The 15,664-nt window shown below is 41.8% G+C and overlaps 1 protein-coding gene across 1 annotated transcript in view; it reads left to right on the forward strand.

The window, feature by feature from the left end:
* SETD3 (SET domain containing 3, actin histidine methyltransferase) overlaps positions 1–15,664 on the forward strand; it is a 400,546-nt gene that overhangs the window by 285,827 nt on the left and 99,055 nt on the right. The window contains exon 8 of the mRNA XM_053697484.1: positions 1,697–1,811. Coding sequence (XP_053553459.1) covers positions 1,697–1,811 — 115 coding nt within the window. The remainder of the gene's footprint in view (positions 1–1,696; positions 1,812–15,664) is intronic.

Consider the following 15,664-nt stretch of genomic DNA (forward strand, 5'->3'; position numbering starts at 1 on the left):
GCCTCCTACTGCTGGCCAGGAGAGATATTCCCAACAGTAATTACTCAAGCCGTGGACTCACCATATCCGGAAATAAATAAATTTATCAGGTAAGCATACATTTTGTTTATTTTGAATTATTTTGTTTAGAATTTAAAGGGACATTAAACCCAACATTTTTCTTTCATGATTCAGACGGAGAATACAATTTTAAACAAAATTTCAATTGACTTCTATTATCTAATGTGCTTCAATATTTAGATATCCTTTGTTAAAGAAATAGCAATGCACATGGGTGAGCCAATCACATGAGGCAAATATGTGCAGCCACCAATCAGAATCTACTGAGCCTTTCTAGATATTTTTTTCAGGAAGGAATATCAAGAGAATGAAGCACATTAGATAACAGAAGTATATTAGAAAGTTGTTTAAAATTGTATTCTCTATCTGAATCATGAAAGAGAAAATTTGTGTTTAATGTCCCTTTAACTAAACTAACAAATGCAAAGTATGAATTTCGGAATCAATATTTCATAATTGCAAACAAATCGCACAGAAAATGTTTTTTGAATAGGGCTTTTATTTGTTAAGTTCCAACATTTTTTGTGGCATTGTAGCGAAATGCATGTAGATTTCTCTATTTTATCACATTGCATCTATAATGAAGTCTAAGAGCTATGCGAAAAATGAAGGTCCAACTGTGAAAACAGAGCGTACAATCTAAGGGATATTTTTAACAGAGCAATTTGGAGGGAGTGAAACAGAATTGCTTATAGTTAGGAGTATATAATTTTAATAGGGAATTTGGGATAATCACAGATTACGGTATGAGGGCTTAAAAGAAAATTAAATAATATAACTGGCCCTGCAACATGCTACTCTGTTTACATCAGAGCACAATCTAATTTACATATGTCCCTAATTGTCCAATCTAATTTACATATATCCCTAATTGTCCACAACAAAGGAGACCAGGGACATACATTTCACCCAGTTTTTCAAGATGTATACCCGAGATATATATAATCTGACTATATCTGAATCACTTTAAAGCTGTGCATGCAGCAATGCTATGGCTTAAAGTAAAGTTAAAAACGTGAGTAATTGTGAACCTCATTTGCATGTCTTACCCAGAATCCTTTGTTGCATTGGAAATAATAAGCTCCATTTATCAAGCAGCGTTTGTTGGACTGCTGCTCCTTAACCACCTGAAATCATCTCTATCCAATATGATCATGATTATTGCTAGACCCCGCTAGCAGCCATTTCGCCACCAGTGAGCAGGGGGCGGCATTGCGGACGGTGTATGCTGGCCGTCTGCAGTGATGGCCAGCGAGCATGATTCGCTACAGGTGTTCTATGGGAAAAAAACAAGCTTTTAGTCTTGTGTAGATTTGTTAATGGGCTACACAATGAGTTATTCTCGCTACATTTTTATTGGAAGTCTAGATTTCAACAGGACTAGCCATATGCTTTATAGAAAACAGGGGGGTTATGCTTTTGTTTAAATACGTTTATGCTGGGAGAAAGTCTATGCTTTTGTCAGTGAGCTCAGGCACGGGAAGCAAGAAAAGAAAAGCTTTGTACGCGCACAACAGCCTTTTAAACATCAAACTCCTCTCCCAGTAGATCCATCTCTGTATTTTCTCTAATAGCAGTTTTTTTTTTCCTTCCAATTTTATGTGATGCATTTAAAACTATTCTTTCTTGTGTTTAGATGGGCAGTTTCTTCTGTTATGACTAGACAGAATCAGATCCCAACAGAAGATGGGTCGCGGGTTACACTTGCTTTAATCCCCCTGTGGGATATGTGTAATCACACCAACGGACTGGTAACTATCTTGTTGTATTATTGCATTGCTTGTTTTGTGTCACCGTAAACGCACAGTACATGTTCTAACCTGCAATCCCATTGCTAATAGTGCAGCGACAAGGCACATACATATATCTATGCATAGATCTACAATCATGGCGTGCATTGTTCATGATGGTGTGAAAAACAATAATATTTTCATGTATGGTGAGAAAAGATGATATATTCCAATGACAAGATCTTGCACAGTACATCATATCTGCAGAGCTTAGCAGTGCTCGGACATGTTTTAAACATGTGAATACTGATTATGCTCTTATGTATACATGATTGGTTTTAAAGGGGCATAATACACAAAGTTGAAATATAATTGAATGCATTTCAGTTGTGAGTAGAAAGATTTTTAGCAATACATATGTTAACAAAAGTGTTTCTAGTATTAGCTGTGTTTTAGTGACCGCTTTTACTGTGCATGGCATAAATATGCATATGCCCTGTATTACCCTCATTAAACTCGGCACCCACTCACAGAGCATGTATTGTCAGAGATGACTGTTTTTACTATTGCTGAGGAAAACATGCTGCATGTGGGTGCAGTGTTTCAAAAAAGGGTGAACGGGACATATGTACATATGCTCTGTGCACATTAAAATCTATCACTGAAACCTTTTGCTACAAGTGTTTCTGCTAATTGCTTAGTTTTGCAATAATTGCTTTTTTTACGAAATTGAAATGCACTCATATTCATTTAAATTGTGAGTTTGTCCTTTTAACCATTAGTTTTAAAGGGACAGTCTACTCCAGAATATTTGTTTAAAAATATAGATATTCACTTTATTACCCATTCCCCAGTTCTGCATAACCAACACTTTTATATTAATACACTTTTCTCCAACATAGGTGTGTCCGGTCCACGGCGTCATCCTTACTTGTGGGATATTCTCCTCCCCAACAGGAAATGGCAAAGAGCCCAGCAAAGCTGGTCACATGATCCCTCCTAGGCTCCGCCTACCCCAGTCATTCTCTTTGCCGTTGTACAGGCAACATCTCCACGGAGATGGCTTAGAGTTTTTTAGTGTTTAACTGTAGTTTTTCATTATTCAATCAAGAGTTTGTTATTTTCAAATAGTGCTGGTACGTACTATTTACTCAGAAACAGAAAAGAGATGAAGAATTCTGTTTGTATGAGGAAAATGATTTTAGCAACCGTAACTAAAATCCATGGCTGTTCCACACAGGACTGTTGAGAGCATTAACTTCAGTTGGGGGAACAGTTTGCAGTCCTTGCTGCTTGAGGTATGACACATTCTAACAAGACGATGTAATGCTGGAAGCTGTCATTTTCCCTATGGGATCCGGTAAGCCATGTTTATTACGATTGTAAATAAGGGCTTCACAAGGGCTTATTTAGACTGTAGACATTTTTTGGGCTAAATCGATTGATATTAACACTTATTTAGCCTTGAGGAATCATTTATTCTGGGTATTTTGATATAATAATATCGGCAGGCACTGTTTTAGACACCTTATTCTTTAGGGGCTTTCCCAAAGCATAGGCAGAGTCTCATTTTCGCGCCGGTGTTGCGCACTTATTTTTGAGAGGCATGGCATGCAGTCGCATGTGAGAGGAGCTCTGATACTTATAAAGGACTTCTGAAGGCATCATTTGGTATCGTATTCCCCTTGGGTTTGGTTGGGTCTCAGCAAAGCAGATACCAGGGACTGTAAAGGGGTTAAAGCTTAAAACGGCTCCGGTTCCGTTATTTTAAGGGTTAAAGCTTCCAAATTTGGTGTGCAATATTTTCAAGGCTTTAAGACACTGTGGTGAAAGTTTGGTGAATTTTGAACAATTCCTTCATGTTTTTTCGCATTTGCAGTAATAAAGTGTGTTCAGTTTAAAATTTAAAGTGACAGTAACGGTTTTATTTTAAAACGTTTTTTGTACTTGTTATCAAGTTTATGCCTGTTTAACATGTCTGAACTACCAGATAGACTATGTTCTGAATGTGGGGAAGCCAGAATTCCTATTCATTTAAATAAATGTGATTTATGTGACAATGACAATGATGCCCAAGATGATTCCTCAAGTGAGGGGAGTAAGCATGGTACTGCATCATTCCCTCCTTCGTCTACACGAGTCTTGCCCACTCAGGAGGCCCCTAGTACATCTAGCGCGCCAATACTCCTTACTATGCAACAATTAACGGCTGTAATGGATAATTCTGTCAAAAACATTTTAGCCAAAATGAACCCTTGTCAGCGTAAGCGTGGCTGCTCTGTTTTAGTTACTGAAGAGCATGACGACGCTGATATTAATATCTCTGAAGGGCCCCTAACCCAATCTGAGGGGGCCAGGGAGGTTTTGTCTGAGGGAGAAATTACTGATTTAGGGAATATTTCTCAGCAGGCTGAATCTGATGTGATTACTTTTAAATTTAAATTGGAACATCTCCGCATTTTGCTTAAGGAGGTATTATCCACTCTGGATGATTGTGAAAATTTGGTCATCCCAGAGAAACTATGTAAAATGGACGACATTCTGATTCAAGCGTCGTCCCTCCCTCGAGCAAAGGCTCACACGGACATCGTCCTGGCCTTTCTCAGATCGCACGGCTGGAAAGTGAACGTGGAAAAGAGTTCTCTATCCCCGTCAACAAGGGTTCCCTTCTTGGGAACAATTATAGACTCCTCAGACATGAGGATTTTTCTAACAGAGGCCAGAAAGACAAAGCTCCTGGACTCTTGTCGAATACTTCATTCCGTTCCCCTTCCTTCCGTAGCTCAGTGCATGGAAGTGATCGGGTTGATGGTAGCGGCAATGGACATAGTTCCTTTTGCGCGCATTCATCTAAGACCGTTACAACTGTGCATGCTCAGTCAGTGGAATGGGGACTATACAGACTTGTCTCCAAAGATACAAGTAAATCAGAGGACCAGAGACTCACTCCGTTGGTGGCTGTCCCTGGACAACCTGTCACGAGGGATGACATTCCACAGACCAGAGTGGGTCATTGTCACGACCGACGCCAGTCTGATGGGCTGGGGCGCGGTCTGGGGATCCCTGAAAGCTCAGGGTCTTTGGTCTCGGGAAGAATCTCTTCTACCGATAAATATTCTGGAACTGAGAGCGATATTCAATGCTCTCAAGGCTTGGCCTCAGCTAGCGAGGACCAAGTTCATACGGTTTCAATCAGACAACATGACGACTGTTGCGTACATCAACCATCAGGGGGGAACAAGGAGTTCCCTAGCGATGGAAGAAGTGACCAAGATCATTCTATGGGCGGAGTCTCACTCCTGCCACCTGTCTGCTATCCACATCCCGGGAGTGGAAAATTGGGAAGCGGATTTTCTGAGTCGTCAGACATTGCATCCGGGGGAGTGGGAACTCCATCCGGAAATCTTTGCCCAAGTCACTCAACTTTGGGGCATTCCAGACATGGATCTGATGGCCTCTCGTCAGAACTTCAAAGTTCCTTGCTACGGGTCCAGATCCAGGGATCCCAAGGCGGCTCTAGTGGATGCACTAGTAGCACCTTGGACCTTCAAACTAGCTTATGTGTTCCCGCCGTTTCCTCTCATCCCCAGGCTGGTAGCCAGGATCAATCAGGAGAGGGCGTCGGTGATCTTGATAGCTCCTGCGTGGCCACGCAGGACTTGGTATGCAGATCTGGTGAATATGTCATCGGCTCCACCTTGGAAGCTACCTTTGAGACGAGACCTTCTTGTTCAGGGTCCGTTCGAACATCCGAATCTGGTTTCACTCCAGCTGACTGCTTGGAGATTGAACGCTTGACTTTATCGAAGCGAGGTTTCTCAGATTCTGTTATCGATACTCTTGTTCAGGCCAGAAAGCCTGTAACTAGAAAGATTTACCACAAAATTTGGAAAAAATATATCTGTTGGTGTGAATCTAAAGGATTCCCTTGGGACAAGGTTAAGATTCCTAGGATTCTATCCTTCCTTCAAGAAGGATTGGAAAAAGGATTATCGGCAAGTTCCCTGAAGGGACAGATTTCTGCCTTGTCGGTGTTACTTCACAAAAAACTGGCAGCTGTGCCAGATGTTCAAGCCTTTGTTCAGGCTCTGGTTAGAATCAAGCCTGTTTACAAACCTTTGACTCCTCCTTGGAGTCTCAATTTAGTTCTTTCAGTTCTTCAGGGGGTTCCGTTTGAACCCTTACATTCCGTTAATATTAAGTTATTATCTTGGAAAGTTTTGTTTTTAGTTGCAATTTCTTCTGCTAGAAGAGTTTCAGAATTATCTGCTCTGCAGTGTTCTCCTCCTTATCTGGTGTTCCATGCAGATAAGGTGGTTTTACGTACTAAACCTGGTTTTCTTCCAAAAGTTGTTTCTAACAAAAACATTAACCAGGAGATTATCGTACCTTCTCTGTGTCCGAAACCAGTTTCAAAGAAGGAACGCTTGTTGCACAATTTGGATGTTGTTCGCGCTCTAAAATTCTATTTAGATGCTACAAAGGATTTTAGACAAACATCTTCCCTGTTTGTTGTTTATTCAGGTAAAAGGAGAGGTCAAAAAGCAACTTCTACCTCTCTCTCTTTTTGGATTAAAAGCATCATCAGATTGGCTTACGAGACTGCCGGACGGCAGCCTCCCGAAAGAATCACGGCTCATTCCACTAGGGCTGTGGCTTCCACATGGGCCTTCAAGAACGAGGCTTCTGTTGATCAGATATGTAGGGCAGCGACTTGGTCTTCACTGCACACTTTTACCAAATTTTACAAGTTTGATACTTTTGCTTCTTCTGAGGCTATTTTTGGGAGAAAGGTTTTGCAAGCCGTGGTGCCTTCCATTTAGGTGACCTGATTTGCTCCCTCCCTTCATCCGTGTCCTAAAGCTTTGGTATTGGTTCCCACAAGTAAGGATGACGCCGTGGACCGGACACACCTATGTTGGAGAAAACAGAATTTATTTTAACCTGATAAATTTCTTTCTCCAAGGGTGTGTCCGGTCCACGGCCCGCCCTGGTTTTTTAATCAGGTCTGATAATTTATTTTCTTTAACTACAGTCACCACGGTACCATATGGTTTCTCCTATGCTATTATTCCTCCTTAACGTCGGTCGAATGACTGGGGTAGGCGGAGCCTAGGAGGGATCATGTGACCAGCTTTGCTGGGCTCTTTGCCATTTCCTGTTGGGGAGGAGAATATCCCACAAGTAAGGATGACGCCGTGGACCGGACACACCGTTGGAGAAAGAAATTTATCAGGTAAACATAAATTCTGTTTTTACTTCTGTGACAACCTTGTATCTATGCCTCTGCAGACTGCCCACATATTTTGGTTCTTTTGACAGACTTGCATTTTAGCCAATCGGTGCAGACTCTTAAATAACTTAACGGGAGTGAGCACACTATTGTCTATGTGGCACACATGAACTAGCACTGTGAAACTGTAAAAATGCACTGAGATAAGAGGTCGTTTTTAACAGTTTAGAAATCGGTTTAAGCCTACCTTAGATTAGCTTTCAACAAAGAATACCACGAGTACAAAGCAAATTTGATAAAAGTACATTGGAAAGTTGTATAAAATCGCATGTCCTATCTGAATCATGAAATTTTAACCCTTTCACTACTTCCAGACAAAAACTTGCCGAAATTACCAGAGAATTTTTAGCATTTTTGCTAATCACTCCATTTAACCAGAAATAGAGCCTTGTTTTTTTTTTTTATTTACCTGTCAAAACTATATATATATATATATATATATATATATATATATATATATATATATATATATATATATATATATATATATATATATATATATATATATATATATATGGACTCCTTTAATGTGGTGGTTAGCTGTCATTTTAGGTTCTCACAACGTTGTGATTGAATCTGTGGCTTTATTTGGCCTGTGTAGACATTGGTCCAATGCTGATAGGGGGCGGGTATTTGCACCCTATGGGTTGACTTTGGAGGATGGAATAGTGGCATTGAACCAATACTCTGTCTATCCTTGTTGGTTTCCACTATATGAACATATTCTCTGGTATTGTGACTAGTTTCACCACTTTGTGAGATGTTAGTACACGCCCACGGTGGGGCGTTGTATCTCACTGTAGCACTGATAGGCTCTAGGTTGGTCGATTGGGGATGTCTTTCTCAGTTACGATGCACTTAGGTGTGTAAACACGGTGATATTAACATAACAAGCTGGTAGGTTCACTTTGCGTAACAGTAACAGCATAATGTTCCTTTTAATGTTTGTATTATTTTTGTATATGATTCGATCTGGTATCATGAACATTTGCACTGGTGTGAGTGTTTTAGTGTATGTGACAGCACTGCTAGACCAGGTTATAGATATAGTGGGTTATGATTTGGCATTAAGGCTTATGAGGAACTTTTGTAGGCGGTACCATGGAACGATGACGTTTGCGGGGACAGCTACTACTATAATGTTGTATATCGGTCTATTATAACTTAGTATGAGTACAGCACGATCTGGGAGATCGGTTTCTGTTTTGGTTTTGTAGCGCCAGATAACCACTCTGTGGGGTGCTGTCAGACACATCCTTTCAACTACCTGTGATCGCGGTGTTAGTATGCATAAGCAACGGTAGGTTTATTTTTATGACACTTGGCTACAGTGTTGCTGGATCAGGTGATTAACATAGTTAGTTATGATTGGACATTGAGACCTGGGTGGTCTCTTTGAGGGCTGTGCTATGTCACGATTTCGATCGCCGGGACGGCTGTTACCATGAAGGGGGCATGTTAGTGTATTAAAATGTCGGTTAGTCACATTATTATTGACTTTGAGGGTGGCTCTGGTAGGTTTAACTAATATGTACTTATGATGATCTGTCAGATCGCATGCTTGACTTTGTTTTGGGTGCATAAGATCAGTCAATCACAATTAGGGGTGTTGTCTGTCACAGCCAATCAATTATCTAACAGCTCAGAAGGAGCACTCAGCTGGCTTTATTATTGTTCCGGTTCAGGATGGACGTGCATTGACCCCGCACCCCCACCACGGCGTCGCTTATTTTGCGATTCCCTGCATTTACACAGATCGCATCACTTTTAACTAACACGTTGTATCACTATGTAATTATGCTTCACTATTTGTACCTTGTTATAGGTTATTTCTTCTGTTATGTGTGATCAGTCCACGGGTCATCATTACTTCTGGGATATTATCTGCTCCCCTACAGGAAGTGCAAGAGGATTCACCCAGCAGAGTTGCTATATAGCTCCTCCCCTCTACGTCACCTCCAGTCATTCTCTTGCACCCAAAGACTAGATAGGAGGTGTGAGAGGACTATGGTGATTATACTTAGTTTTTAGAACTTCAATCAAAAGTTTGTTATTTTACAATAGCACCGGAGCGTGTTATTACCTCTCTGGCAGAGTTTGAAGAAGAATCTACCAGAGTTTTTCTTATGATTTTAACCGGAGTAGTTAAGATCATATTGCTGTTTCTCGGCCATCTGAGGGAGGTAAAAAACTTCAGATCAGGGGACAGCGGGCAGTTGAATCTGCATTGAGGTATGTAGCAGTTTTTATTTTCTGAATGGAATTGATGAAAAGATCCTGCCATACCGTTATAATGAACATGTATGTATACTCTACACTTTAGTATTCTGGGGATGGTATTTCACCGGAATTACTCTGTAAAAGTACATTAAACCTTTTAATAGGTATTTTTCATGTTAAACGTTTTTGCTGGAATGTAGAATCGTTTGCATTAATGAGGTACTGAGTGAATAAATATTTGGGCATTATTTTTCCACTTGGCAGTTTGCTTGTTTTAATTATGACAGTTTCGTTTATCTCTCACTGCTGTGTGTGAGAGGGAGGGGCCGTTTTTGGCGCTCTTTGCTACGCATCAAAAATTTCCAGTCAGTTACTCTTGTATTTTCTGCATGATCCGGTTCATCTCTAACAGAACTCAGAGGTCTTCAAACTTCTTTGAAGGGAGGTAGATTCTCTCAGCAGAGCTGTGAGACTTATATAGTGACTGTGATTTAAAACGTTGCTCTGTAATTTTTATGTTTAAAATTTAATTAGTGTTATTTTACTAATGGGAACAAACCTTTGCTAAAAAGTTGTGTTGTTTTTAAAGTGTGATGCTATAACTGTTTTTCAGTTCATTATTTCAACTGTCATTTAATCGTTTAGTGCTTCTTGAGGCACAGTACGTTTTTGTTAAATAAGATTGTAACCGAGTTGCATGTTTATTGCTAGTGTGTTAAACATGTCTGATTCAGAGGAAGATACCTGTGTCATTTGTTCCAATGCCAAGGTGGAGCCCAATAGAAATTTATGTACTAACTGTATTGATGCTACTTTAAATAAAAGCCAATCTGTACAAATTGAACAAATTTCACCAAACAGCGAGGGGAGAGTTATGCCGACTATCTCGCCTCACGTGTCAGTACCTGCATCTCCCGCCCGGGAGGTGCGTGATATTATGGCGCCTAGTACATCTGGGCAGCCATTACAGATAACATTACAAGATATGGCTACTGTTATGACTGAAGTTTTGGCTAAATTACCAGAACTAAGAGGCAAGCGTGATCACTCTGGGGTGAGAACAGAGTGCGCTGATAATTCTAGGGCCATGTCTGATACTGCGTCACAGCTTGCAGAGCATGAGGACGGAGAGCTTCATTCTGTAGGTGACGGTTCTGATCCAAGCAGATTGGATTCAGATATTTCAAATTTTAAATTTAAATTGGAAAACCTCCGTGTATTACTAGGGGAGGTCTTAGCGGCTCTTAATGATTGTAACACTGTTGCAATACCAGAGAAAATGTGTAGGTTGGATAAATACTTTGCGGTACCGGCGAGTACTGACGTTTTTCCTATACCTAAGAGATTAACTGAAATTGTTACTAAGGAGTGGGATAGACCCGGTGTGCCGTTCTCACCCCCTCCAATATTTAGAAAGATGTTTCCAATAGACGCCACCACACGGGACTTATGGCAAACGGTCCCTAAGGTGGAGGGAGCAGTTTCTACTTTAGCTAAGCGCACCACTATCCCGGTGGAGGATAGCTGTGCTTTTTCAGATCCTATGGATAAAAAATTAGAGGGTTACCTTAAGAAAATGTTTGTTCAACAAGGTTTTATATTGCAACCCCTTGCATGCATCGCGCCGATTACGGCTGCGGCAGCATTTTGGATTGAGTCTCTGGAAGAGAACCTTAGTTCAGCTACGCTGGACGACATTACGGACAGGCTTAGAGTCCTTAAACTAGCTAATTCATTCATTTCGGAGGCCGTAGTACATTTAACAAACTTACGGCTAAGAATTCAGGATTCGCCATTCAGGCACGTAGGGCGCTGTGGCTAAAATCCTGGTCGGCTGATGTAACTTCTAAGTCCAAATTACTTAATATACCTTTCAAGGGGCAAACTTTATTTGGGCCCGGTTTGAAAGAAATTATTGCTGACATTACAGGGGGTAAGGGCCACGCTCTACCTCAAGACAAAGCCAAAGCTAAGGCTAGACAGTCTATTTTTCGTCCCTTTCGGAATTTCAAAGCAGGAACAGCATCAACTTCCACTGCACCAAAACAGGAAGGAGCTGTTGCTCGTTACAGACAAGGCTGGAAACCTAACCAGTCCTGGAATAAGGGCAAGCAGGCCAGGAAACCTGCTGCTGCCCCTAAGACAGCATGAACCGAGGGCCCCCGATCCGGGACCGGATCTAGTGGGGGGCAGACTCTCTCTCTTCGCCCAGGCTTGGGCAAGAGATGTCCAGGATCCCTGGGCGCTAGAGATCATATCTCAGAGATACCTTCTAGACTTCAAATTCTCTCCCCCAAGAGGGAGATTTCATCTGTCAAGGTTGTCAACAAACCAAATAAAGAAAGACGCGTTTCTACGCTGTGTACAAGATCTATTATTAATGGGAGTGATCCATCCGGTTCCGCGGTCGGAACAAGGACAAGGGTTTTACTCAAACCTGTTTGTGGTTCCCAAAAAAGAGGGAACTTTCAGGCCAATCTTGGATTTAAAGATCCTAAACAAATTCCTAAGAGTTCCATCGTTCAAAATGGAAACTATTCGGACAATCTTACCCATGATCCAAAAGGGTCAGTACATGACCACAGTGGATTTAAAGGATGCTTACCTTCACATACCGATTCACAAAGATCATTACCGGTATCTAAGGTTTGCCTTCTTAAACAGGCATTACCAGTTTGTAGCCCTTCCATTCGGATTGGCTACGGCTCCAAGAATCTTCACAAAGGTTCTGGGTGCCCTTCTGGCGGTACTAAGACCGCGAGGAATTTCGGTAGCTCCGTACCTAGACGACATTCTGATACAAGCTTCAAGCTTTCAAACTGCCAAGTCTCATACAGAGTTAGTTCTGGCATTTCTAAGGTCGCATGGATGGAAAGTGAACGAAAAGAAGAGTTCTCTCTTTCCTCTCACAAGAGTTCAATTCTTGGGGACTCTTATAGATTCTGTAGAAATGAAGATTTATCTGACAGAAGACAGATTAACAAAGCTTCTAAATGCATGCCGTGTCCTTCATTCCATTCAACTCCCGTCAGTAGCTCAATGCATGGAGGTGATCGGCTTAATGGTAGCAGCAATGGACATAGTACCCTTTGCACGCCTACATCTCAGACCGCTGCAATTGTGCATGCTGAGTCAGTGGAATGGGGATTACTCAGATTTGTCCCCCACTCTGAATCTGGATCAAGAGACCAGAAACTCTCTTCTATGGTGGCTTTCTCGGCCACATCTGTCCAGGGGGATGCCATTCAGCAGGCCGGACTGGACAATTGTAACAACAGACGCCAGCCTACTAGGTTGGGGCGCTGTCTGGAATTCTCTGAAGGCTCAGGGACAATGGAGTCAGGAGGAAAGTCTCCTGCCGATAAACATTCTGGAATTGAGAGCAGTTCTCAATGCCCTTCTAGCTTGGCCCCAGTTAAAAACTCGGGGGTTCATCAGGTTTCAGTCGGACAACATCACGACTGTAGCTTACATCAACCATCAGGGAGGGACAAGAAGCTCCCTAGCAATGATGGAAGTATCAAAGATATTTCTTCTGTTATGTGTGATCAGTCCACGGGTCATCATTACTTCTGGGATATTATCTGCTCCCCTACAGGAAGTGCAAGAGGATTCACCCAGCAGAGTTGCTATATAGCTCCTCCCCTCTACGTCACCTCCAGTCATTCTCTTGCACCCAAAGACTAGATAGGAGGTGTGAGAGGACTATGGTGATTATACTTAGTTTTTAGAACTTCAATCAAAAGTTTGTTATTTTACAATAGCACCGGAGCGTGTTATTACCTCTCTGGCAGAGTTTGAAGAAGAATCTACCAGAGTTTTTCTTATGATTTTAACCGGAGTAGTTAAGATCATATTGCTGTTTCTCGGCCATCTGAGGGAGGTAAAAGCTTCAGATCAGGGGACAGCGGGCAGTTGAATCTGCATTGAGGTATGTCGCAGTTGTTATTTTCTGAATGGAATTGATGAAAAAATCCTGCCATACCGTTATAATGAACATGTATGTATACTCTACACTTTAGTATTCTGGGGATGGTATTTCACCGGAATTACTCTGTAAAAGTACATTAAACCTTTTATTAGGTATTTTTCATGTTAAACGTTTTTGCTGGAATGTAGAATCGTTTGCATTAATGAGGTACTGAGTGAATAAGTATTTGGGCATTATTTTCCACTTGGCAGTTTGCTTGTGTTAATTATGACAGTTTCGTTTCTCTCTCACTGCTGTGTGTGAGAGGGAGGGGCCGTTTTTGGCGCTCTTTGCTACGCATCAAAAATTTCCAGTCAGTTTTTCTGCATGATCCGGTTCATCTCTAACAGAACTCAGGGGTCTTCAAACTTCTTTGAAGGGAGGTAGATTCTCTCAGCAGAGCTGTGAGACTTATATAGTGACTGTGATTTAAAACGTTGTTTAAAATTTAATTAGTGTTATTTTACTAATGGGAACAAACCTTTGCTAAAAAGTTGTGTTGTTTGTTAAGAGTGATGCTATAACTGTTTTTTCAGTTCATTATTTCAACTGTCATTTAATCGTTTAGTGCTTCTTGAGGCACAGTACGTTTTTATTAAATGAAATTGTAACCGAGTTGCATGTTTATTGCTAGTGTGTTAAACATGTCTGATTCAGAGGAAGATACCTGTGTCATTTGTTCCAATGCCAAGGTGGAGCCCAATAGAAATTTATGTACTAACTGTATTGATGCTACTTTAAATAAAAGCCAATCTGTACAAATTGAACAAATTTCACCAAACAGCGAGGGGAGAGTTATGCCGACTAACTCGCCTCACGTGTCAGTACCTGCATCTCCCGCCCGGGAGGTGCGTGATATTATGGCGCCTAGTACATCTGGGCGGCCATTACAGATAACATTACAAGATATGGCTACTGTTATGACTGAAGTTTTGGCTAAATTACCAGAACTAAGAGGCAAGCGTGATCACTCTGGGGTGAGAACAGAGTGCGCTGATAATTCTAGGGCCATGTCTGATACTGCGTCACAGCTTGCAGAGCATGAGGACGGAGAGCTTCATTCTGTAGGTGACGGTTCTGATCCAAACAGATTGGATTCAGATATTTCAAATTTTAAATTTAAATTGGAAAACCTCCGTGTATTACTAGGGGAGGTCTTAGCAGCTCTCAACGATTGTAACGCTGTTGCAATACCAGAGAAAATGTGTAGGTTGGATAAATACTTTGCGGTACCGGCGAGTACTGACGTTTTTCCTATACCTAAGAGATTAACTGAAATTGTTACTAAGGAGTGGGATAGACCCGGTGTGCCGTTCTCACCCCCTCCAATATTTAGAAAGATGTTTCCAATAGACGCCACCACACGGGACTTATGGCAAACGGTCCCTAAGGTGGAGGGAGCAGTTTCTACTTTAGCTAAGCGTACCACTATCCCGGTGGAGGATAGCTGTGCTTTTTCAGATCCTATGGATAAAAAATTAGAGGGTTACCTTAAGAAAATGTTTATTCAACAAGGTTTTATATTACAACCCCTTGCATGCATCGCGCCGATCACGGCTGCGGCAGCATTTTGGATTGAGTCTCTGGAAGAGAACCTTAGTTCAGCTACGCTGGACGAAATTACGGACAGGCTTAGAGTCCTTAAACTAGCTAATTCATTCATTTCGGAGGCCGTAGTACATTTAACCAAACTTACGGCTAAGAATTCAGGATTCGCCATTCAGGCACGCAGAGCGCTGTGGCTAAAATCCTGGTCGGCTGATGTAACTTCTAAGTCCAAATTACTTAGTATACCTTTCAAGGGGCAAACTTTATTTGGGCCCGGTTTGAAAGAAATTATTGCTGACATTACAGGAGGTAAGGGCCACGCTCTACCTCAAGACAAAGCCAAAGCTAAGGCTAGACAGTCTAATTTTCGTCCCTTTCGGAATTTCAAAGCAGGAGCAGCGCCAACTTCCACTGCACCAAAACAGGGAGGAGCTGTTGCTCGTTACAGACAAGGCTGGAAGCCTAATCAGTCCTGGAACAAGGGCAAGCAGGCCAGTAAACCTGCTGCTGTCCCAAAGACAGCATGAACCGAGGGCCCCCGATCCGGGACCGGATCTAGTGGGGGGCAGACTCTCTCTCTTCGCCCAGGCTTGGGCAAGAGATGTCCAGGATCCCTGGGCGCTAGAGATCATATCTCAGGGATACCTTCTAGACTTCAAATCCTCTCCCCCAAGAGGGAGATTTCATCTGTCAAGGTTGTCAACAAACCAAATAAAGAAAGACGCGTTTCTACGCTGTGTACAAGATCTATTATTAATGGGAGTGATCCATCCGGTTCCGCGGTCGGAACAAGGACAAGGGTTTTACTCAAACCTGTTTGTGGTTCCCAAAAAAGAGGGAACT

Source organism: Bombina bombina, chromosome 1, assembly GCF_027579735.1.
Source record: "Bombina bombina isolate aBomBom1 chromosome 1, aBomBom1.pri, whole genome shotgun sequence".
In the NCBI taxonomy this organism is placed as follows: Eukaryota; Metazoa; Chordata; class Amphibia; order Anura; family Bombinatoridae; genus Bombina; species Bombina bombina.